Below are 22,968 nucleotides of genomic sequence, written 5' to 3'. Positions count from 1 at the left end.
GGCTTCATTATATAAGTTGCTATCTGGTAGACCAGTCCCTTCAATCTAATTCTTCCTCAAATGGTCTTGGATCCTGTATTTTTTCTACATAAATGTGAAAAGTATTAGAATGCAACCTCAGCAGAAATATACATCCTTCTTTTTAAAAATGACCAGCAACTCTAAACTGGAAATACGAAGACAAATTGAATAAATGGGTAACTGCATACATTTAACACTAAACTACAAGGTTATACAAGATTAAAAGTTAAAAAGTAGTTATTTATCAGACTTGAATGTTATTACATGCTTTTTTTGGGAAAGGTATTTAAGGCTTTTGCGTTTTTAAAATGTGAAATTTTCCCTAAAGGGAAGTATACTCATTATCTTACTTTTCTCGTCAGGACAAGAACTGAAAAGGAGAAATAGTCTTGACTTTAGAATGAACAGTTCTTGCTGTGTGTTTTCCCACCTATGTAGGGAGGTTCTGCAGCTTTCCGAGAAGCAGGCCGGAGCTCCGAGCGGGACAACCACCCGAGCGTGCGTCCTGTTGGGAAGGTCTGAGTCACTGGGCAGACCCGGCCTCCGGGCCTCCGGGCCTCCGGGCCTCCGGGCCTCCCCGCAGCTGTCAGCCGGGGCGAGGCCCTCGTTCGGAGGCCGGCCGGCCGGCGGGCAGAGCCCCAGGGGTCCAGGTCCTGAAATTCCCCAGGCCGCCTCACCGAGTGGCTCCGACACAATTGCCCCGGGAGCTCCCCCGGGGAGGCAGCATCGCTCCTCCAGGCCCCAGCCCGCAGCCTTGGGGCCAGGACCCTCCCCTCGCACTGTCCCTGCCCTAGGACGGACACTGACAGCTTATGATGAGTGGCACACTGCACGACCGTACAGTACACAGGATTCGCAGGCGACTACGCAGGCCAGTCCGTAGTCGATCTCTGACAAGCGTCCGGCGGCTCTCCCGGCCCTGCCCCCAGGGCCAGAGGGCGCGCAGGCCGCGCGACCTTCGCGTGCAGGCGCCATGGCGCAGGCGCAGACGCCAGCGCCACCCCGGAGGGACTCCGCGCGGCGGGGCGTTTCCGCCGGCTTCCGGACGGCAGGACTCCGCAGTCCGGCGCGTGCCCCGCGCCTCCGGAGGGCGACAGGCGCGGAGGGAGAAAGGCAGCCGCAGGGCCCGCCACAGAACCCGCCACAGGGCCCGCCACAGCGCCCTCCACGGGACGGCCCCGCCCGCAGGAGGAGGCCGTCGCGCTGCGCTCTGACGCGGCCCCCGGCGCCCCGTCGCGGCAGTGACGTTAGCGTGCGTCAGCGCGGGCCCCGCCTGGGCGGGGGCTGGGGAGCCTCGTTGACGGGGGGCGCCGCCGGCCGGGCTTGCGGGAGGACGCCGGGGCGCCGACAGGCTTCCGCGCCTGCTGCGCCGGGCCGCGGTGAGTGCGGCCGTCCGCGGGCCGGGTCAGGCCCTGTCGGGGCGCGGGCGTGTCTGAGGGAGGGAGGCCGGGCAGCCCGCGGTCCTTCGGCCGGGCGCGGGGGTGGCGGCGGGCGCTCCCAGCTCCGCGTCCGCGTCCGCGGGAATTCCTCGCCCTCGGACCCCCGGCGACGGCGGCAGTGCGGGCCGAGCTGTGGCGGCGTCCGCGCCGGGGAGCAGGGGCCCGGGCCCGGGCCCGGGGAAGGGCCGGGGCTGCCTTTTTTTCCGCTTTCGCTCTGCGCGGCGGGCCGGTGGGAGCGGGGCCTCTGCGCGGCCCGGGGCTCTCCTGCGGCCGCGGGCGATGCACTTCCCTCCCGGTCCCTGCGCCTGCTTCCTGCCGGCCGCGGTCTGCGGGGTGCGGCTGCTCCTCCCCGCGCTGCTCGAGGGGCTCCCCCAGCCGCTGCTCCCGCCCCGCTCCAGGTCCTGCCCCCGCGCCGCTCCGGGGCTCCCACCGGATCACTCCCCCGCACCGCGCCCCCCCACTCCGGGTGCTCCCCCACATCACTCCTCCCGCACCGGCCCCCCACCGGCTCCAGGTGCTCCCTCGATATCACTCACCCCCTCACCCCCCCCCCCGCTCCTCCCCACTCCGGGTGCTCTCCCCGCACCACACCCCCACCGCGCCAGGGACTCCCGTTAGGCTGTTGACATTGTCCCGGGGCAGGGGGACCAGCAACAAAGCGCTGACAAATCCCTGTGCCTTGGAGGTGGTTCGCTCTTGAAAAACTATGGTGCCAAGGGCCGTTTCTGCATTTGTTTTACTTCCAGTTAGACGATCTCGGTGACAAGTTTCTGGACTTGAGGTGTGTTACCTAAACTGTAGAGCATTTTTAGACTGTAGTGAACACTTGGAAATGTAAGTTCTCTTTACTGTGAAAAGTCAGTTTTCTAAAACAGCTTTTGTTTTTCTCTTTTCAGATTAACAGAGGGTCCACTTTGAAGAATCCACTTTTTTCCCTCTGATTTCTTTCCTCGGCAGAAATCAACCCCGTTATGGAGAACCAGAAGCTTTATAAAGGGATATAGCTTGAATTTTATGGAGTGTAATTTTGTGTATGAATTATAAAGTATCAAGGGTTTTCATAAGGAAGGCTAGTAGGATTAATTACTGGTACATTGTGTAGAGACAGGCTTATGATATATTATTATACGTGTGTGATAACACTAGATAACACTAGAAAGAGTAAGCTGTCTTGATAAGTTGATTAATCTTTACAAAATGAATGATGTTATAGAAACATGATTTTTAAGTGAAAGATAGGTTGTTTGATTTTTAAATGCAGTGTTAAAGTTTCTGTTGTGGAAATTTTATGGTTAAGTAGTTGATGGAGAAAATACCTTCAGTTGACCAAGTGTAGTTGATATGCAGAGTGAGGAAGAAACAAATCGTGATGCTGCAGGAAATGGAAACAAGTACAGACAAAGGTGGAAGAGTTAGCAGTTAGCTTTAAGCAAAATTCATATGACATCATACATGCTAAAACAGGCAAGGTTAGGTCTAGAAAGCTGGTGAGTGTTGATACCCTCACATAAATACTGTGGTGATAACCTATGTGAAATTAGCCTTTAGATATTGTGACCATATGAAGAGTTTAATTCTTGTTTGCTGGAATAAAGCCAAGGGTTTTAAAAATATATTGAGGTGCTTGGAAGAGACCTGCGTACACTTTTTCCCACTTGAAGCATAATTGTGATTGGCTTAATAAACAGGTTTTGGAACTTGTAACTAAAAACATATTAACGGTATAATTTAGGTACCTTATTTAGAATTTTGGGAACATCAACCTTCTGAAGAATAAGGCAGTTTTAACATATTTCCATAAGTGTGCCAATATCTTTTCAGGTCTTTATGTTAATATTACACCAAATAATGAGCAGTTAGCACTTGTTACATAAGAGTTAATCTGAAATAGTACTAAGTAGTATCCTGGTAATTTAATATCCTGGATTCCAGGTATTATCTCACCTCAGTGTAAACTCAGGCATAAATCCCATAAAGAAGGTGTAGTGAGTTTTACAGAAGTAGGAACCTGTCATTTGATTCTTTTATATGATAAAAACTAATTTTTTGTGAAGATAGAAGTTTCATGTGAAGGTTTTTAGCCATCAAAAAAAAATCACTCATGCACAAAACTACTTCCCAAAGACTTGTCCCAGGTTCATATCAGAGGATTAAGAGGACAATGGAGGATAGCACCATCTTACGAAACCAGACAATTGGCAACAAACAAAAAATAAAATATGACTTTTCATGTGAACTCTATAGAATGTCTACATACTCCACATTCCCGGCGGGTGTTCCCGTCTCAGAGAGGAGCCTGGCCCGCGCAGGCTTCTATTACACGGGTGTGAATGACAAGGTCAAATGCTTCTGCTGTGGCCTGATGCTGGACAACTGGAAGCCTGGAGACAATCCTGTTGAAAAGCATAAACAGCTCTATCCAAGCTGTAGTTTTATTCACAGTCTGGTTTCTCTCACCAGCCGGGATTCCACCTCTAAGAACATTTCTGCAATGAGAAACAGTTTTACACATTCGATATCTCCCACTTTGGAACATGGCTCATTTAGTGGTTCTCATTCCAACCTCGCAGCAAACCCTGTGAGTTCCAGAGCAGGTGAAGACTTCTCCGCACTGAGCACTAACCCCTACAGTTACGCCATGAGCACCGAGGAAGCCAGATTTCTTACTTACCACATGTGGCCGCTAACCTTTCTGTCCCCGTCAGACTTGGCAAGGGCAGGCTTTTATTATATAGGACCTGGAGATAAGGTGGCCTGCTTTGCCTGCGGTGGGACCCTGAGTAACTGGGAACCAAAGGATGACGCGATGTCCGAACACCGGAGACATTTCCCCAACTGCCCGTTTTTGGAAAATTCTCTGGAGACCCTGAGATTTAGCATTTCAAATTTGAGCATGCAGACCCATGCGGCCCGGTTGAGAACTTTCGTGTACTGGCCATCTAGTGTCCCCGTGCGGCCTGAGCAGCTCGCAAGTGCTGGATTCTATTATGTGGGTAAGAAACTAAGGTGTAGTGTATGATTTATCAGGTTCACTTTGTTGAACATATCGGAACATGTATTTCAGTTCAGTCTTGTTTTCTTTAGGTCGCAATGATGATGTCAAATGCTTTTGCTGTGATGGTGGACTGCGGTGTTGGGAGTCTGGAGACGACCCATGGGTGGAGCACGCCAAGTGGTTTCCCAGGTAATTGTTTTGAAAGGTATTTCCACACAAAACTGCCTTCCAAAAGTAGGTGTGCTTGCAGGGTTCATGTTTACATCTCTGTGTAGCAAAGATGCTTTTATGCCTGTGGGGACCTGGTCTTTTAAAACACCAAATCTGGGGCATCTGGCTGGCTCAGTTGGAGGAGATTGTGACTCTTGCTCTCGGGGTTGTGAGTTTGAACCCCACATTGGGTGTAGAGGTTATTCTTTAAGATAAAAACTGAAAAAAATACACTGAATTTTTATTTTGATAAAAATGTTTTAGTATTCTCTTTTCTTTTGTAAGCCATGTATTCAGGATATAATTTAATTTATTTATTTTTAAGATTTATTTATTTGAGAGAGAGCGCACTAGATGGGGCGGGGACAAGCAGACTTGATGTGGAGCTGGATCTCAGGACCCCGAGATCATGACCTGATCACAGTCAGATACTTAACTGACTGAGCCACCCAGGTGGCTAATTAATTTATTGATATTTATTTACAATTATGGCCATATGTTTTATCTGTAGGGTTCCCCTTTTGCCTTAAAGAAATTGTAAGGATTACAAAGGTGTGTAAAATAACATGAAAGAACATACATTGGAGGGCAGCCCGGGTAGCTCGGCGGTTTAGTGCCCCCTTCAGCCCAGGGTGTGATCTTGCAGACCGGGATTGGGTCCCAGGTCAGGCTCCCTGCAATTGATCCTGCTTCTCGCACTGCCTGTGTCTCTGCCTCTCTCTCTGTCTCTCTCTGTCTCGCATGAATAAAAAAAAAAAAAAAAAGTACATTGGAAAAAAGGGAAGAGGAGAAAAAGCGACATAAAATGATCTAGGAAAAGGCAAATACAAAAATGCATATAATGAAAGCTGATTAAGTCTGATTATAATTATAAGTTATTTTTTCTGTATTTTTTCTGTATTTATCTTGTGATTGTCACTCATCTTTTCTTAGTCACTGTGTCTCTAGCAGTAGGTCCTGTTTTCTGCTGTACCCCACAAAGAATTGAGAGGCAGTATTGTTTGTGGAAGTAGAATTAGAAATTCATTTTTGAGAAGCTTTGTGAACTTGGACATGTCATGTGACCCATTTGAAACTCTGTCCTCCTTTGTATAGTGAGGGGGTTAGACTAGGTAATTTTTAAAATTGTGGTAAAAAATACCTAACAAAATTTACCGTTTTAACCATTTTTAAATTTCTCCTTCTGTATGTACTTCTCTGCATTCACATTGTTCCTCAGTCATCACCACCAGACTTTCCTGTCATCCCAAGCATAGCTTGTACTCCTCACATGGTTCCCCATCACCCCCACAGCCATGGTTCTTCTGCATTTCACCAGGTGCCTCATAGGAGTGCGGTTGAGCAGGACAATGTCCTGACCTGAGTGCCTTTCATAAGAATGAGGAATCTCTTGAACACCTTCAGGAAATTAAAACATCCTTTTGTCTTTTTTTTTTTTTTTTATGATTTAAGATAAAGGAACTTGAAGTAAGAACTATTTTATTATGAGTCAGTACATTGTTAAAAGTTGTGTTTTGGAACGCCTGGGTGGCTGAGCGCCTGGGTGGCTCAGCGGTTGAGTATCTGCCTTTGGCTCAGGGCGTGGTCCTGGGGTCCTGGGATTGAATCCCACCCACATCAGGCTCCCTGCATGGATCCTGCTTCTCCCTCTACCTGTGTCTCTGCCTCTCTCTCTCTCTCTCTTTCTCTCTGTCTCTCATGAATAAATAAATAAAATCTTTAAAAAAAAATTGTGTTTTAAAATTTTATCTTTAATATTCATAACATAACATGAAAAAAATCTGACGTTCTAATTCTCAAAAGTGAAGTTGTGTTTAAATTATTTAGGAAAAGTGTTTTATTATCAGAATTTTAAATGACCATTATGCTTGGCTTTATGGGATTGTATACATATAATTTGAAACTTAATGATTATTAAAAAGACAAAAATAGCTTTCCAATTCTGATGTTTGATTTACTTCATTTTGCCCTTTATAAAACAAAACAAAATCTTGGTTTATTTATGTAATTTGTGTTTTGTTTTAGATAGTTAAGGGGAAAGGCTTAGGGTGCTTTGTGTAAACACTTCAGAAAACAGCAAATTTCAATTATGGATAACTTTAAATCTCAGTAAATGGAAAACAAAAATGGATCACAGTTATCACTATTTTGTAACAGTTCATTTGTCACATATTTGAGTCCCTGGTGGATGATAGTTCCGCTATTGCAGCTGTAGCAGTGATGAAAACAAAATCTCTTTTTTTTCTTTAAAGATTTTAATTTATACATGAGAGACACAGAAAGAGAGGCAGAGACACAGAAGGAGAAGCAGGCTCCATGCGAGGAGCCTAATATGGGACTCAATCCTGAGAATCCAGGATCATGCCCTGAGCCAAAGGCAGATGCTCAATCACTGAGCCACCCAGGCATCCCAAAATCTCTGTCCTTAGTGACCTTGTTAGAAAAGGGGGCAGATCTGTGAGCCGGGGTTCATTATACTTGCTGCTTTAATCATTATGTATGTAAATTAATCAGTCCTGGTAGAAAAATAAAACTATAGGATAATAGAGAACATTGTGAGAACTATCGGTCTTATCTCCGTGACAGACTTAAGTCTTGAGTGTGCTTAAATGATCTCTGCTAATTCTGCTCAGTAACCTGTTGAAGGACATTTGGGTTGTTTCCAGTTTGGAGTAATAAGCAGCAAAGCGTCTGTCAATATTAATAAACATCCATGGGCATGTGTTTTCATTTTGCTTGGGTGAATCTCTAGGCTTGGGATTTGTGGGTTGTATGGCAAGTTTTCCTCAGGGCTGCTGTGTTGTTTAAGTGGCTGCGCTGATTTGGATTCCCCCCAGAGGTGTGTGAGACCTCCAGGTGTTCCACAGTAGTTACTGTAATTGGTATCACCATCCTGGTGGGTGTATCATGATATTTCTCTGAGGTTTTAATTAGCATTTCCTTAATGATTAATGATGGTGAGCTAATTTGCCTTCTGCATATCTTCTGCCCATTTTAAAGTTTTTTTTTTTAATTACTAAGTTTTGAGAGTTCTTAATGCATTTTGGGTAAAAGTTTTTATTAGGTATGTTTTGCCAACTTTCCATGTGTGGCTTGTCTTTTCATGGTTTTAGCAGTAGCTTTTGAGGATGTCATTTTATCAGTTTTATCTTGTATGGATTATGCTTTTGGTCTCTTAGCTAGGAAATCTTAACTGGCCCAAGGACAAAAAGATTTTCTACTGTCTTCTAGAAGTTGCATCGTGTTAGATTTAACATCTCGGCCTCTGATTTATTCCTAGTGAATTTTTGCATGCAGTGTAACGTAGGTGGAGGCTCATTGTTTTTCTGGGTGGGTGCTGGACTGTTTACTGAGAGACACTGATGGGGTAAAATGGAAGTAGCTGTAGGTGAGCTGCTTGGAAGGCTTTTGAGCAGCTCTAGGAGTTTGTGAACCAGTTTTTGGGAAACACCATCATATTGCATATAGATATGTTTCAGAGAGAAGGTTTGTGCTTCACAGATAATGGAAGAGGGGACCCCTGAGAAAGATTAGCAATTGTTGTGAAAGATCATGTTTTAGGAATATTAATTACAGCTTCTGAAACTATGTGAAACCCCAAAAGTTAATTGCCCAGGACAGCATTTTTCAAGTCTTAGCTTGTGCCCCTTTGAGGGCTAAACCCTTTTATTGTTAAGCGTTTATGTGATAAACAGAAAATAACACAATGTGTCACAATAGAGTAGTGTTTCACAAGGAGTCTTTTTTCCTGCTTGATAGGCTGTGATGTAAAATGTTTATATTGTGGGGTGCAATCAGAGAGTTTGAAAGCCACTTTTCTAGAAGATTAGGTCATATTTTTTGGTATAGAACACTTTTTAAAAGTAACTTTTGTCTTTTTTTTTTAAACAAGTTTTTTAAAAATTATTTTTAAAAGATTTTTATTTATTCATGAGAGACAGAGAGAGGCAGAGACAGGCAGGGGGAGAAGCCCGCTCCACGCAGGGAGCCTGACATGGGACTCGATCCTGGGACTCCAGGATCACTCCCTGAGCCAAAGGCAGGCGCTAAACCGCTGAGCCACCCAGTGATCCCAACTTTTGTCTTTTATAGGTGTGAGTTCTTGATACGCATGAAAGGGCAGGAATTTGTGGATGAGATTCAAGCTCGATACCCTCACCTTCTTGAGCAGGTAAGTTTTTATATTTGGCAATGCTGAATTCTCGTGAATAATAATGACAGAGAATATTATTAAGAGTAATATTTACATTTGTTATTGATTATGGTTAATTGCATTATACCCAATTAATGACACCTTAATTTTTATTTTTGTTACTACTTTACTTGTTCAGGGCTTTTAAAAAATTTTGGGGGGGTGCCTGGGTGACTTAGTTGAGCATCTGACTCTTGGTTTTAGCTCAGGTTATGATCTCAGAGTTGTGGGATTGAGCCAGTGTTCCTGCACTCAGCAGGAAGTCTGTTTAGGATTCTCTGTCTCCCTCTTCCCCTCCTCCTGCTCATGCTTGTTAGCTCTCTTTCTAAAGTAAATAAATCTTAAAAAAAAAAAAAAAAGATTTGCTTTTAAGTTTCTGAAAAATCAGTCTCCCACTGTACAAATTTGTGGTGGAATTGGAGGAGGATCTGTAGTGCCTCCTCCATCTTTTGCAGGAAAAAAAAAAAAAAAGCAACTTGTTAAGAATTGGGAACCTGAAAGTGATCTAGCTGAAATATCTTTTAAGTGGAATGAGAAACCATTAATATTTTTTCCTCCTTTCCTGAAACTAAGAAATGCTTGAACTATAATTTGGAAGTAGGTAAATTTTAAGGGGATTTTTATGATGATTAAAATAAAACAGAGCAAAATAAGTATATAAATTACCTAGTTTTCCGAAGTGTGTGTGCATTACTTAAGGTAAACTTATCTTATTATTGTTCTGTTTAAGGTTGTTTGAGATTTTTTATTTTACCTCTTAATTTTTCTCCTGTTCCATAGCTTTTGTCAACATCAGATACTCCTGGAGATGAAAATGCTGATCCACCAAGTATGTATGGAAATATTCCAGATATAGAATGGGAATTTTTATAAGAATGTTAAACACAGAAGTATATAAATAGAGCTATGTTTTGAGTCCTGAGGACATAGAAAAAAATGCTGAGAAGTTAACTAATAAATATTATGTATCTGCTAAGATTCATGACATTTTTAGAGTATTCTAGCAAGTATACTACTCTTTGTTCTTAAAGTTGCTTCCAACTGGGGACACAGGACATATGCAGAAGAGAAATAACCATCACAGATTAGCTCAAAGAATACCACATGAGAAGTGTTAATAATAAGCCCTCCAAGGAAGAAAAGTTTGCTATAAGCTAGTATGTTTGGAAAGGGCCAGTTGATATATGATTTAAGAATTGGTCTAGATACTAGTTATTTATTAGGTGTGTGGCATTTATTTATTTATTTATTTATTTATTTATTTATTTTTTTTCTTATTTATTCATGAGAGACACAGAGAGGCAGAGACACAGGCAGAGGGAAAAGCATGCTCTATGCAAGGAGCCTGATGTGGGACTTGATCCCGGGACCCCAGGATCATGCCCTGAGTCAAAGGCAGATGCTCAACCAGTGAGCCACCCAGGCGTCCCAAGTGTGTAGTATTTTAGTTGTAAGGACAGGAAATAAATCTGATAAGAGCTTAGTATTGGTCATATCTGGCATTAAGTTCATGTATGTAATTTACATATGTTAGGGTGTCCAAAATAATGAAGATAACCATGTACTATTTCTTAGCACATACCAGGACTCAAGAGGGTTGTTGAGGATTTGGAATCAGTACTTAACCACCTCCTGTATATTGGAACTGGGAAAGATAGCAGGGCTGACTGCTCTTGCTTTAAATTTATAACTATAGCTTTCTTACCACCCTGCTACCCTTTGCAGCTCCCTAATAAAATTACTTTAATATTCTCTCTCTGTAAGTTTCTACACTCTATTCCCTAATTTACCCACAGCTCATAATCTTATGTCACCAAGGAAATAAACATGGTCAAAAGAGAACTACTACCATTTCTTCCCAGCCAAGCCACCAGTCTGAGATGTATCTTTAACACTCTCCTTCATGTTCTTTCTATGAAGGAACTGAGGCCAACTCTTCTTGTCCTTTGTCATCCAAATCTCAAACCTACTGCCACTGTTAAGAACTTTGCTTTGCCAGTGATCTTCCCCTTCTATCTCATAGCATCAATTTTTCTATCTTCAAGATATATATAAACTTAATGTATCATAATCAGTTCTAAGAAGACTTTTCCTAAGATGACATCTAGCTGACATCATTTTCTAGCTGTAGTCTCGCTTCACTACCCTTCACAACAAAATGTGTAGAAAGATTTATCTGTGCTTACTCTGCTCTTTTCCATTCTTCTTGAACTTACTCTACTGCAGACTACTCTTGTCAGGGTCACCAAGAACCACCGTCTTTGTAAATCTACCACTTGACCTGTTACCAGCATTTGAAAGAGTCGAGTGCTTCATCCCTTTCTCCCCCAACTTTGTCGGGATAGGATTTACATATGACACTATCTAAGTTTAAGGTAAAAAGCGGCATGGCTGATACACATACATTGCTAAATGATTACCACAGTAACATTAATGCATCCGTCCCCTCACATAGTTTTTTTTGTGTGGTAAGAGTATTTAAGATTTATTCTTTTAGTAGCTTCCAAGTATGTAACACAGTATTGTCAACTGTAGGCAGTACACTTTATATTAGATTCTCAGAACTTACTCATCTGATAAAGTCCATCCATATTATTGCAGATGGCAAGGTTTCCTTCTTTTTTATGGGTAAATAATACTCTACTGCATATATTACCACATTTTCTTTATTCAGACGTGCTGATGAACACTTATAGGTTGTACTCATGTCTTGGCTGTTGTGAATCATGCTGCAATGAATGTGGGAGTGCAGGTAAATTTTTCAGAAAGTGATTTCGTTTCCATGTGATAAATACACAGAAGTGGGATTGCTAGATCATAGGGAAATTCTATTTTTTTTCTTTTTTTAAAGATTTTTAAATTTGTTTTAGAGAGTGGGAGAGCGTGCTCACAAGTGGGAGGAATTACAGAAGAGAGAGGGAGAGGCAGAGAATCTCAAGCACACTCCTGCTGAGTGCAGGAGATCTCACGATCTCTGCATCGTGACTCCTGCATGGTGACCTGAGCTGAAACTAAGAGTCAGATGCTCAACTGACTAGGTACCCTGGGAAGTCCTACTTTTAATGTTTTGAGGAATCTCCATACTCTTTTCCACAATAGCTGTACTAGTTTACATTTCCACCAGCAGTGTAAGAGCATTCACCCTTTCTTCACATCCTCACTGACACTTATTTATCAGGTGGTTGATTTTAGCCATTCTTACAGGTCTGAGGTGATATCTCATTGTTTTGATTTGCATCTCCCTCATGGTGAGTGATATTGAACATGTTTTCATGTGTTTTTTGGCCATCTGGATGTCTTCTTTGGGAAAATGTTATTCATGTCTTCTGCCCATTGCTTAATTGGGTTATTGGTTTTTTGAGAGTTGAGTTTTAGAAATTAACTCTTTATCAGATAAGTCATTTGCAAATTATGTTCTCTTTAGACTTCTTGCTGTTCTTTCTGCAGCTCCTGTAGGTATAAGGTTAGGTTGTGTATTTGAGATTTTTCTTGTTTCATGAGGAAGGCCTGTATTGCTATATACTGCCCTCTTAGGACTGCCCTTCCTGCATACCAAAGGTTTTAGACCACTGTGTATTCATTTTCATTTGTTTCTGTGTAGTCTTTTATTTCTTCTTTGATTTCCTGATTGACCCGTTCTTTCCTTAGTAGCATGTTGTTTAATGTCCCTGTACTTGTAGTCTTTCAAAATTTTTTCTTATGGTTGACTTCAAGTTTCTTTGTGTTGTGGTCTGATAATATGCAGGGTATGATCTCAGTCTTTTTATACTTGTTGAGGGCTGGTTTGTGACCCAGTATATAATCTATTCTGGAGAATGTCCCATGTGCACTTGAGAAGAAAGTGTATTCTGCTTTAAGATGAAATGCTGTCTTGGGACACCTGGGTGGCTCAGTGGTTTTAGCACCTGCCTTCGGCCTAGGGCGTGATCCTGGAGTCCTGGGATCAAGTCCCACATCCGGCTCCCTGCAAGGAGCCTGCTTCTCCCTCTGCCTGTGTCTCTGCCTCTTCTCTCTCTGTGTCTCTCATGAATAAATAAATAAAATCTTAAAAAAAAAAAATGCTTGCAATGTGTGTAAGTCCATCTGGTCTCGTGTGTCGTTCAAAGCCTTTGTTTCCTCATTGATTTTCTGCTTAGATGACCTGCCCATTGCTGTGAGTGGGGATTAAAACTGTTACTCTTAAAAAAAAAAACAAAAAAACTCTTCCTCTTACTGTATTGTTATCAGTGAGTTTTTTTGTTTGCTATGACTTGTTTTATGTATTCTGGTGCTCCCAAGTTGGGGGCATAAATATTTACAATTGTGAGATCTTGTTGGATAGAACCATTAATAATGATGTAGTGACTTTATCTCTTGTTACAGTCTTTGGTTTAAAATCTGGTTTGTCTGATGTAAGTATGGCAACTCTGGCTTTCTTTTGATATCCATTTGTGTGATAGTTGGTTCTCCATCCCCTTACTATCAATCTGTGGGTGTCTTTATGTCTAAAAGATGTCCTTGGTAGGCTGCATATAGATGGATCTTGATTTTTTTTTTAAATCCATTTTGACACCCTATATCTTTTGACTGGGAGTGTCCATTTATATTCAGAGTAATTATTGATGGATGTGTGTTTATTGCCATTTTATTACTTGTTTTGTCTTTATTCCTGGAGATTTTCTGTGATCCTTTCTTGTCTTTGTTACTTGGTCTCTCCTTTCCACTCACAGAGTGCTCTATAGTATTTCTTGTAGGGCCTGTGTAGTGGTCATGAACTTCTTTCCTTTTGTTTGTCTGGGAAACTCTCCTACCCTGAATGATACCTTTGCTGGGTGGAGTATGCTTGGCTGCAGATTTTGCCCATATGCATGTTGAATATCTCGTACCACTCCCTTCTGGCCTGCCAGGTGTCTGTGGGGAGATCTGTGACTTGCCGTGTGGATCTTCCCTTCTAGGTTAGGGACTTCTTTTGTCCTACTGCTTTGAAGGTTTTTTTCTTTGTCACTATAGTTTGCAAATTTAATTACAATATGTCTTGGTGTTGGCCTGCTTCTGTTGATTTTGTTGGGAGTTCTCTGCCTCCTGAATCTGGATGCCTGTTTCCTTCCCCAGATTAGGGAAATTTCCAGCTGTTATTTCCTTAGATAAACCTTCTGCTCCCTTTCCTCTTTTTCTGGGACTCCTATCATACTAATGCTGTGATGTTTGATGGAGTCACTTGAGTTTCCTAAGCATATTCTCGTGTTCCATGATTATTCTCCTTTATTTAGTGTCATTATTTTCTATTGCTTTGTCTTCTAGATCACTAATTCATTCCTCTGCTTCTTCCAGCCTGTTGTGCATTGCATTGAGCCTGTTTCCATTATCAGTTATTGCATTCTTCATGTCTGACTCATGCTGTTGTATTACTTTATCTCTGCAATAAGGGCCTCCCTGAAGTCTTCCATTCCTTTCTCAAGTCCAGTGAAGATCGTTATAATCATTGCTTTAAATTCTCCATCAGGCATGTTTGCTTAGATCTCTGGCTGTGGCCTTACTTGTTCTTTGATTTGAGAGGAATTCCTCTGTCTTGGCATTTTTGTCTGTCTCTGCCTTCTCTGTGTTAGAAAAGCCTGTTCTATTGCCCATTCCCAAGAGTAATGGTCTAATGAAGAAGAGGTCCTGCAGTGCCCAGGGCCTGGCATTCAGGGAGTGTCTCGGGTATGTGCTCCATGCACTCTGCTGCTGTGTTCTGGCTGCTTAATCCTTCAGGCTGGTCATTTGCAGGGCTCTGCTTGCCCGCTGTGGGCAGTGTTTGGTCCCTGGCCTGAATGTGGCGACTTGTAACGAGGTGTGCCCTGCTCTGCTTGTAAAATGAGACCTGACCCTAACTCCACTGGAACTGAGAGCCTGCAGAACTCCCCTGTCGAGAGGTGTGGTGTGGGCAAGGGTTTCTGTTTGTCATCAGGGTAAAGGGCCTGCTGCTCTGGGACTGGGGCAAGCCTGACTGAGAAAGGTCTTACCGGCAGAGTGCAGGGGTGTGGGACCTGGTGAGAGCAGGTTAGGCAGCCAGTGTGGGTGCTGCGCTGTTTACCACAGGTCGCTCCTTGATGATGCTGAGGGGCGGGGAGAGGGAAATGGGGCCAGCTGGCTCCTTTGTACCTGGAGAGGCATCGTGTGAGAACTGCCTCTCCAAGAAGAGGAATAATTTCCCCCATCTGCTCCAGGCATTTTTCAGGGTTTTCAGATCACTGTTTGTGTGCTGCCTGCCTCCTCTCCAGTGGTAGGGCAGTGCCCCCCAGGCTGTACCCCATCCAAGCCTGCTGACCTTTAAAACTCCTGGTGTTAATCCCAGCTGGTTGCAAGAACTCCAGAAATTCAGCCGCTCTCATTTTCCCAGACATGACTTTGGGGAAGCATTCTCCTTGTGGGTTCCCATGCTCCTCTCTCTCCCCCTTCTTTGCAACCAGGGCTCCCTGTCCTCCTCCCCACAGCCCGTTTCTCCCCCAACCCACATCTTCACACTTCCTACCTTCTTCAGTGTAGTTGCTTCTCTCCCTTTAGTGGTGGAGTTTGTTCTGTCAGTCTTCAGGTTGATTTCTGGGGTATTTAGGCTGATGTGATAGCTATTTAGTTAAGTTTGAGGGAAAAGATGAGTCTGATGGGTCCCTTGGTTAGCAGGACGGGCCGTGGATCGTGGCTAAGAGCATCTGGAACTGAGGGCCGTTGGAGGTTCTCCAGCCCAGATTGAGGTCTGCATAGCTGGCTGTGGAGGCACAGGTGGACGTGTCCTCTGCTAGGTTCCTTGATGGGCAGGACTGCTTCCTGATTGAGTTTGGAGAGGCTGGAGCTGTAGGTGTGGACATGAGTGTCCCTCCCTGGGTCTCTTTGCTGGTTGTATTGCGGCTGAGGGACCCAGGGCTAAGAGGGCCCTTTGAGGAGCTCCAGGTGTGCCCTGGGGAGTGTTACTTCCTGGATCCCTGTGCTAGCGGGACTGTTTGCAGATTGCGGTGGAGATAGGTTGGTCCTTTCAAGATTCTACATTCTGACTGAATTTGGGGGATTTACCTCGAGTGGTTCCTGGACTGTGGCTGGATCCAGCTCACAGGTATGTCTGTGTGCCAGAGCACAGGTATGCGTGGGTCCCCCTCATTCTTTTGTGTAGGGTGCTGGTGACAGGATCAAGCCGAAAGGGTTTGTGGCCAAGTCCTGAGGATATGGGGCTGTTCATGGGTCTGTGGCCAGGCCCAGGGTTGGTGAGTCAGCCCTTTGAGTGCAGGCCTGTCTTGTTGAAGCAGTTCTCCTTGGTATTGGGTTCCATTGGGGTTTCATAATCTTCTACCTATATCTCAAAGCTTTCACAAAAGCACTGTCGTTTGTAGGTGGATTCCAAATTGCTGTTGCATTAGAATGCAGCGGGAGACGTCTCATTTGGTAGTCTTGCCAACATTATTCTCCTGCATCCATTTTAAGACCCCTTCTTTGCTTGGCTTCCCGGACACAATATTCTTGGTTTTTCTCTATTTCTCTGGTTGATCATGAATAATCTCCTTTGGTGGCTCCTTTTTCAAACCATAAATGATGGAGTACTTCTCAACACTTAGCCCAGATTTATTTCTTCATTTCCTAAGCTCCAGGCTGGCATGTCCAACTTTGTGTTTAAATCTTTACTTGACTATAACGGGTGTTTCAGAGTTAATATGAACAAAGCAGACCTCTTCTCCTGTCTTTGCTCCCTCAGACGTGTTTCTTGTCTGGTCTGCCCATTTCAGTTTGTGGTACCCACCTACTGAGGTCAGAAAGTTGACTCAAGTTGGGTGTCACCCGAGCTCCTCTTTGTGTGTTCCATCTGTTGGCTCTCCTTTCATCCCTGCCTTCCTAACATGCCTGAATCTGTGTGCCTCTCTCCATGTCCATCTGGCACTATCAGTCCAGTGCAAACTGCCATCACTGTCTGTCGTGCTTTCCTGGCGGGTCTCCTCATTCCATCTTAGCTCATTAAAGTTTATCACAGAGCTGCCAGAATCATCATCTGAGAAAACAAATCAGGTCTTAACATCCTTCACTTAAGATGTATAGAAAACATTCTAGTACATGTAGAGTAAAAGATAAGCTGGCGAGGCTTTACTATGCGATCTGGGGATTATCCTCATCTCATCTCTGACTGCCTTTCACCATTGTGTCTCTAGTTCTTGAATGTGTCAGGATTTCTTTGAGATACTCCCATAACTCCTCTTTATTCATTCACATGCTTGTTCTGATGTTGTGGCTTCAGACTGGCTTTCTGTGTGTGTGTGTGTGTGTGAGTGTGACCACCTGCAGGCGGCTTTGGAGAAACATGATTATTAGAACACTTTGCCAGCAGGTGGCTGTCATGCATCATGTAGAATGATGTTTTCTTGTCATTTCCACCAAAGTGTCAAATTGGTCAGCGCTGACCCTGTTTCTAGCAAGTGCTTCCCTGCTCCACCATGTCAGTTGTTTTCTTCCCTCCTGGGTTATTTTAATCACTTTTCACAGCTTGATTTTCTTTATATCATGGTCTGAAATCAAATGACTTCTTCAGTCATATTTTTATGTCATTAGACATATTTTGCATGAACTAGTCTTAACTCTCCTTCCATCTATGTTACTCTCGGATTCATCTGTCCACCTCTCTAGATCTCATGTATCCTGGCAAGTCCAGACTCTGACGCCACCTTTAATGAAGTCTTTGTTGGTTTCCCTGCTTTCTTGTAGCATTCCTACAGTTGTGTAGCATATTGGTTCCTGAAAATGACCATATGTTGGAATCATTTCAGAAATTTAAAAAAAACATGGATTCCTAAGCCCTGTGCTTTGAGTCGCTCATTAAGTAGGTTCCAGGGTGTAGTGTGGGAAGTGGAATTTTAAAAAAGGATAACATATTCTTACATTCTTATTTGATCCTCTTGCATTCATACTTTTGTTGGAATTATAGGTAATTGGTGCATAAAGCTTATGTGCCATACCAGGATATGAGCAGCAGGAGAGGAAAGATTGTGCCATAGTCATCATTTTTCTCTGTAGTTTTACATTTGTGGGATTTAACATTGGTACATGTCTTTTCAAATAGTTGTCCATTTTGGACCTGGAGAAAACCATTCAGAAGACACAGTCATGATGAACACCCCGGTCGTGAAGGCCGCCTTGGAGATGGGCTTCAGTAGGATCCTGGTGAGGCAGACCGTGCAGAGTAAGATCCTGAGCACTGGGGAGAACTACAGAACAGTTAATGAGATCGTGTTAGCACTTCTTAATGCTGAAGATGAGACCCGGGAGGAAGAGAAGGAAAGGCAAACTGAAGAAATGGCATCAGGTACTTGGGAATGTTAATTACCCGCCCTATTTCCGTGAGGGTCATGGGCCTGGGTGGCCCATTGCAGGAGCACCAGTGTCTGTCCACTAACTCCTGGCAGCAGTGCCAGGAGCCTCCGACACACATCCCCTTCTGCACCGTGGGCAGTGCTCAGACTGGACTGTAGCTTTCTAGAATATGTTTATTTTCCAACAAGATCTGTGATTTATGCCAGTCCGGATTTTAGCCTAACTTCTTGAAGTATATTGCTTTTCTTCTCCTATGTAACAAATTTAAATTGTTATATATGAGAAGAAAGGAAGACTTTAAAGTTGATTGGAGGTCTTCTTTCAGTGTTTTAAAAAATTTCCTTGAAATCTTATCCTCACCATGGTGTTTGACTCCCTGATCCTTGCTAAGTGGTCCTTATACAAAAATGGAACTGGTGGTGAAGTCCTAGGGCTTGAGAAGCCCCTGCCCAGCCCAGAGACAGTGGGGAGCCAATCAGGGAGGTGATTGTGGTGTTCATGCAGGTCCTGTTAAGCTTTAGACTTCCTAAACAAGTCTCTTGAGAAATCATTCCTTCAGCAAATACAAATGGAGCATGAACACCTGTCAGATACTGTGCTGTAGTGGTAACTATGGTGCTTACCTCTGGGGACTGTGGATGAAGTGTGGAGTCTAGTACACAAAAGAACCAGCAGAGGTGAGAGGTGTGTAGACAGTGTGGATTGGGAGTTCAGGCTGGAAGACATTTTGTGTTGAACCTGGTAAGTAATGATAGAAATGGTTTAAGAGAACCTCATTGTGTGGTCGTGTAGAAAAATGCAAAGTCTGATTGTGATATTGAAACAGATTCGTGTTTTAATCCTGGCTCTGTCAGAAGAAAACAGGTTCTATGAAGGTTGCGATTCTATGAAGTGGAGATCATAGTACAAATTGCACAAAGTTACTGTGAGAATTAAATAAGTTGCAAACAAAACATTTTAGCATAGTGCAAGACCTGAAAACATTTTTTTGTTAAGTAGATTGATGTAGGAAGTGACAGGCCTGAGGGCACAGGGCCAGGAAGCAGCCTGGGTGGCATGGGATCCTAGGCCTGCCTGGCGGGATGAGTACCACTACTGTCCTCCCCTCCTCCTGCAGTGGTGAAGCCCAGGGTGAAAAGGACACTCATCCAGGGCACTGGTTCTGCAACGGATTCTTTCTCTGACTTTGGGGAGGTCACTCATCTTCTGAGTTTCTTTTCCTCCATATTTGAAAATGAGAAGTAGTCTTACCTGCCTTGTTTAATTGACAGGATCTTTTGTATCAAATAAGGGAGTTTATACGAAAGCCCTTATATAACTAAAGTGGTATGATGCAAATAGGAGTCAGTATTATTAATTTCATAGGGGAGAAAGTACAGAGGTGGAAGGTTTTTACTGGTATTGGCACTTGCACACTAACACAGCTTGACAAACCCAAGTCAGTCTTCTCTTTCATAGAAACAAGGGTTAAATAGGACATAGGATACTATGGTTTAGAAACAAGATCATATTTATGTATTTATGTATTTATGTATGTATTTATTCATGTATTTATTTATGTATTTATGTATTTATTTATTTATTTATTTATGTATTTATTATAAAATTTTATTATAAAATTTATTATAAAATTTTATTATAAAATTATTTATTTATGTATTTATTTATGTATTTATGTATTTATGTATTTATTTATTTATTATTTATTTATTTTTTACTGGTCTTTAAAATTCTCTGCTTTCTTTCTGTGGAATAGCAGGGTTCTAAATGTAAATATCTCCACTTTTCGAAGTGACAAAAACAGAGACCCTGTGTGTTGTGTGTACTATATGATATGCTTTAGCTGAATCTTCCAGAAGTTTTCTAAATTTAAGTGCAAACAAGTAATTTTGTGCTTTTTCAAGCACCTATTTATTTAGTGTCTAAATTGTTGGTAGGTTTGGTTGTTAGTGACTATGTGAGTATCGTTGGAACACTTTAAGATCTAATGGATTTTTTTTCTTCTTTCTTTTAAATGAAGATGATTTGTCATTAATTCGGAGGAATAGAATGGCTCTTTTTCAACAGTTGACTTGTGTGCTTCCTATCCTGGATAATCTTTTAAAGGCCAATGTAATTAATAAACAGGAACATGATATCATTAAACAAAAAACACAGATACCTTTGCAAGCGAGAGAACTGATTGATACTGTCTTAGTTAAAGGAAACTCTGCTGCCAACATCTTCAAAAGTTGTTTAAAAGAAATCGACTCTACATTATATAAGAACTTATTTGGTGAGTTTTTGGTAAAATTATTTCAGAAATCTTTGAGATTATGTTCATGTTGATGTTTGACAAACAAGGTAAATCTGGTTAGCAAACTATAGTCTGTCCGTACATTTAACTAGTCCTAAAAAAGGGAAGTCGTCTTATTGCCCAGTTAGTATGACCGTGTAATTCCTGATCTGTAGGTAGCATCTGTGGTGTTCAGCAGATAGCAGGTGAAAAGAAAATGAATAGAAGGTGAAGCAGTCTTATATTTGGTAGAATATGGTAGAAAATACTTTTTGTGTATTTTTCTTTCCTCAGTGGACAAGAACATGAAGTATATTCCAACAGAAGATGTTTCAGGTAAAACAAAACTAAGATTTAAGAACAACAGGAAATATTACCCTTTTTTTTTAATGGGAGTTAAAATAGAAACTGAATTTCACTGAAGTTTGTTCTCCCTATAGGTCTGTCGCTGGAGGAGCAGTTGAGGAGGTTGCAAGAAGAGAGAACGTGTAAAGTGTGCATGGACAAAGAAGTGTCCATCGTGTTCATTCCTTGTGGTCACCTGGTGGTGTGCCAGGAATGCGCCCCTTCTCTAAGAAAGTGTCCTATCTGCAGGGGTATAATTAAGGGTACTGTTCGTACCTTTCTCTCATAAAAGTCAGCTATATGTTAGCTTCTGTATAAAAGTCTTTAGGATATTGTTGAACCTTTGAAGCCATCTGAAGTATAAAAAGTTATTGGTTCTTTAATTGTGACAATTGTGTTGTATTCTGCTTTGCTATGAGTGATCTTGTTTCTAAACCATAGTATCCTATGTCCTATTTAACCCTTGTTTCTATGAAAGAGAAGACTGACTTGGGTTTGTCAAGCTGTGTTAGTGTGCAAGTGCCAATACAGGAGGAGCCCCAGCTCCCTGCAGTGTCACGTCCCAAGTGCCTGGGCTTGGTGTTGTTTCTGGAAGCTTGGAGTATGACTTGAGAGTGCAGTTGACAAAAGCTGGACACCAGGAACTCTGGGTCACAGTGCCAAATTCTCTGGGATATTTCCACTTGTGTTTTAAAGTAAAGATATTTTCTTACTGGTAAATAAGCTTTTCTCTAATTTGTGAGAAACATCTCAATAAAGTTCTTTAAAGAGACTGTACCATCAAACTTTTTTTTTTCCTGACTCAAAGTATTTTCTCCATGCCTTAAATGAGTTCATGGTCTTAAGTGCAGTATCTGTCCATTATAAGCCCGCAGATGTTAGCTGCTAAATAAAAAATGGAATTCATGAAACAAATTACTGAGAAGTGTTCTTGAATAATGTGAAATTGTTTTAGATGACGCGATACCTGTCTAGTTGCTTCGTGCGTTGTAATTAAAATCCATTTTAAAAATTAGGTAAATCTGCATTGGGATTTAAAAAAAAGAGTGCAGTGGTTTTTATGCATTGATGTTGGTGGGAAGAGAAGATGGGATATGGCTAACTGGTCAGTGTCTCTTTGGGCCCGAGCATCCCTGCCTTTACCAGATCTGGGTCCATGGCAGACTTCTGAGGCCCAGTAGAAAGAGCAAATAGTACAAACTCCATGTGTCTTCATATCCTGAAACTCCCTTAGGTCCCATTATATAGAGAAGACATCGGGAAGAGTGGAGATTTCTGCATCGTCCAGGCTGTTGCCAGCACAACCTTGTGTTGGTGGGAGGTATCTCCCTGCCGTTAGAGACGGAATTCAGAGAGGGTATTAAATCATCTCAGGAACTGTTTTCTTTTTGATTGATAGCTACTATATATTGAGGATCCACTGTGGTTATGGGCCACACTGTGCCCCCAGATCTGTGTGTTGAGGTCCTGATCTCCTGAGTACCTCAGAGTGTGACTGTATTTCTAGATAGGGCCTTTGAAGAGTCAAAGCAAAAGGAGGTTCTCTAAGTCCAAATGTAAGAGGACTGGTGTCTCTCTAAGGAGAGATGAGCTCATAGACACACCCAGAGGGAGATGGGCATCAGGCTGCAGTGAGAAGCCTCAGAAGAAACCGTATGCCCCAGCATCTTCATCTCAGCGCTTAACTTCCAGCCACCAGAAATAGAAAATAAATTGCTGCTTAAGTCAGCCTGTGCTTTGTTATGGCAGCCCTAACAGCCCCCAGGTGCTAGCTGCTTGAAACACATTACCCCGATCCTTTCAACGATGACGAAGTAACATCAGAACTTGGGTCTACCCAACTCCTTAGCTGGTTGGACACGCTGTTCCAGTAAGCTGTATTAATATTTCTAAAAATCGCATGGGCTGTCATCCAGCTTAAGAACAATAACTATCTTAATTTTGCTTATTTGAAAGTTAACCTTATTAGGCTTTGTTCAGCCTAGTCAGTTTTCATAATGTGTAAGAATTTCTGTGTTTTTTACATTCCGTGAAAATATTGCATGGAATCTTAAGTACGGCAATGTAATTAACATTTTATCCCCTTGCCGAGTCCTGTCTGCCTAGATCAGAGATTAGGGTTTCAGTCTCTTGTTCTTTTTGCTCTAATAATGAGAATCTGTTGCAAGAGGTATTTGTGGTGTTGAAC

General features: G+C 42.7%; 1 protein-coding gene across 1 annotated transcript; it reads left to right on the top strand.

Annotated features, from left to right (window-relative positions):
• The first annotated feature begins 1,038 nt into the window (after positions 1-1,038).
• Positions 1,039-21,695, top strand: BIRC2 (baculoviral IAP repeat containing 2). Its single transcript, XM_026006751.2, has 9 exons — positions 1,039-1,400; positions 2,357-4,453; positions 4,545-4,644; positions 8,758-8,836; positions 9,638-9,686; positions 17,910-18,152; positions 20,181-20,435; positions 20,730-20,771; positions 20,876-21,695. Exons 2-9 carry the CDS (start codon positions 3,562-3,564, stop codon positions 21,067-21,069), a joined length of 1,854 nt encoding a protein of 617 aa, XP_025862536.2. The 5' UTR covers positions 1,039-1,400; positions 2,357-3,561; the 3' UTR covers positions 21,070-21,695.
• Positions 21,696-22,968: the final 1,273 nt, after the last annotated feature.

Source organism: Vulpes vulpes, chromosome 12 (genome assembly GCF_048418805.1).
Source record: "Vulpes vulpes isolate BD-2025 chromosome 12, VulVul3, whole genome shotgun sequence".
NCBI lineage: Eukaryota > Metazoa > Chordata > Mammalia > Carnivora > Canidae > Vulpes > Vulpes vulpes.
This window is presented reverse-complemented; position numbering and strand designations above follow the sequence as displayed.

What these genes read in the sequence shown, in the direction of transcription:
- BIRC2 (XM_026006751.2), top strand. Translation starts at nt 3,562, where the DNA reads ATGCACAAAACTACTTCCCAAAGACTTGTCCCAGGTTCATATCAGAGG. An exon ending in ACCCTCACCTTCTTGAGCAG is followed by an intron (nt 8,837 to 9,637) that starts GTAAGTTTTTAT and finishes CCTGTTCCATAG; the next exon opens with CTTTTGTCAACATCAGATAC. An exon ending in ATTATATAAGAACTTATTTG is followed by an intron (nt 20,436 to 20,729) that starts GTGAGTTTTTGG and finishes TTCTTTCCTCAG; the next exon opens with TGGACAAGAACATGAAGTAT.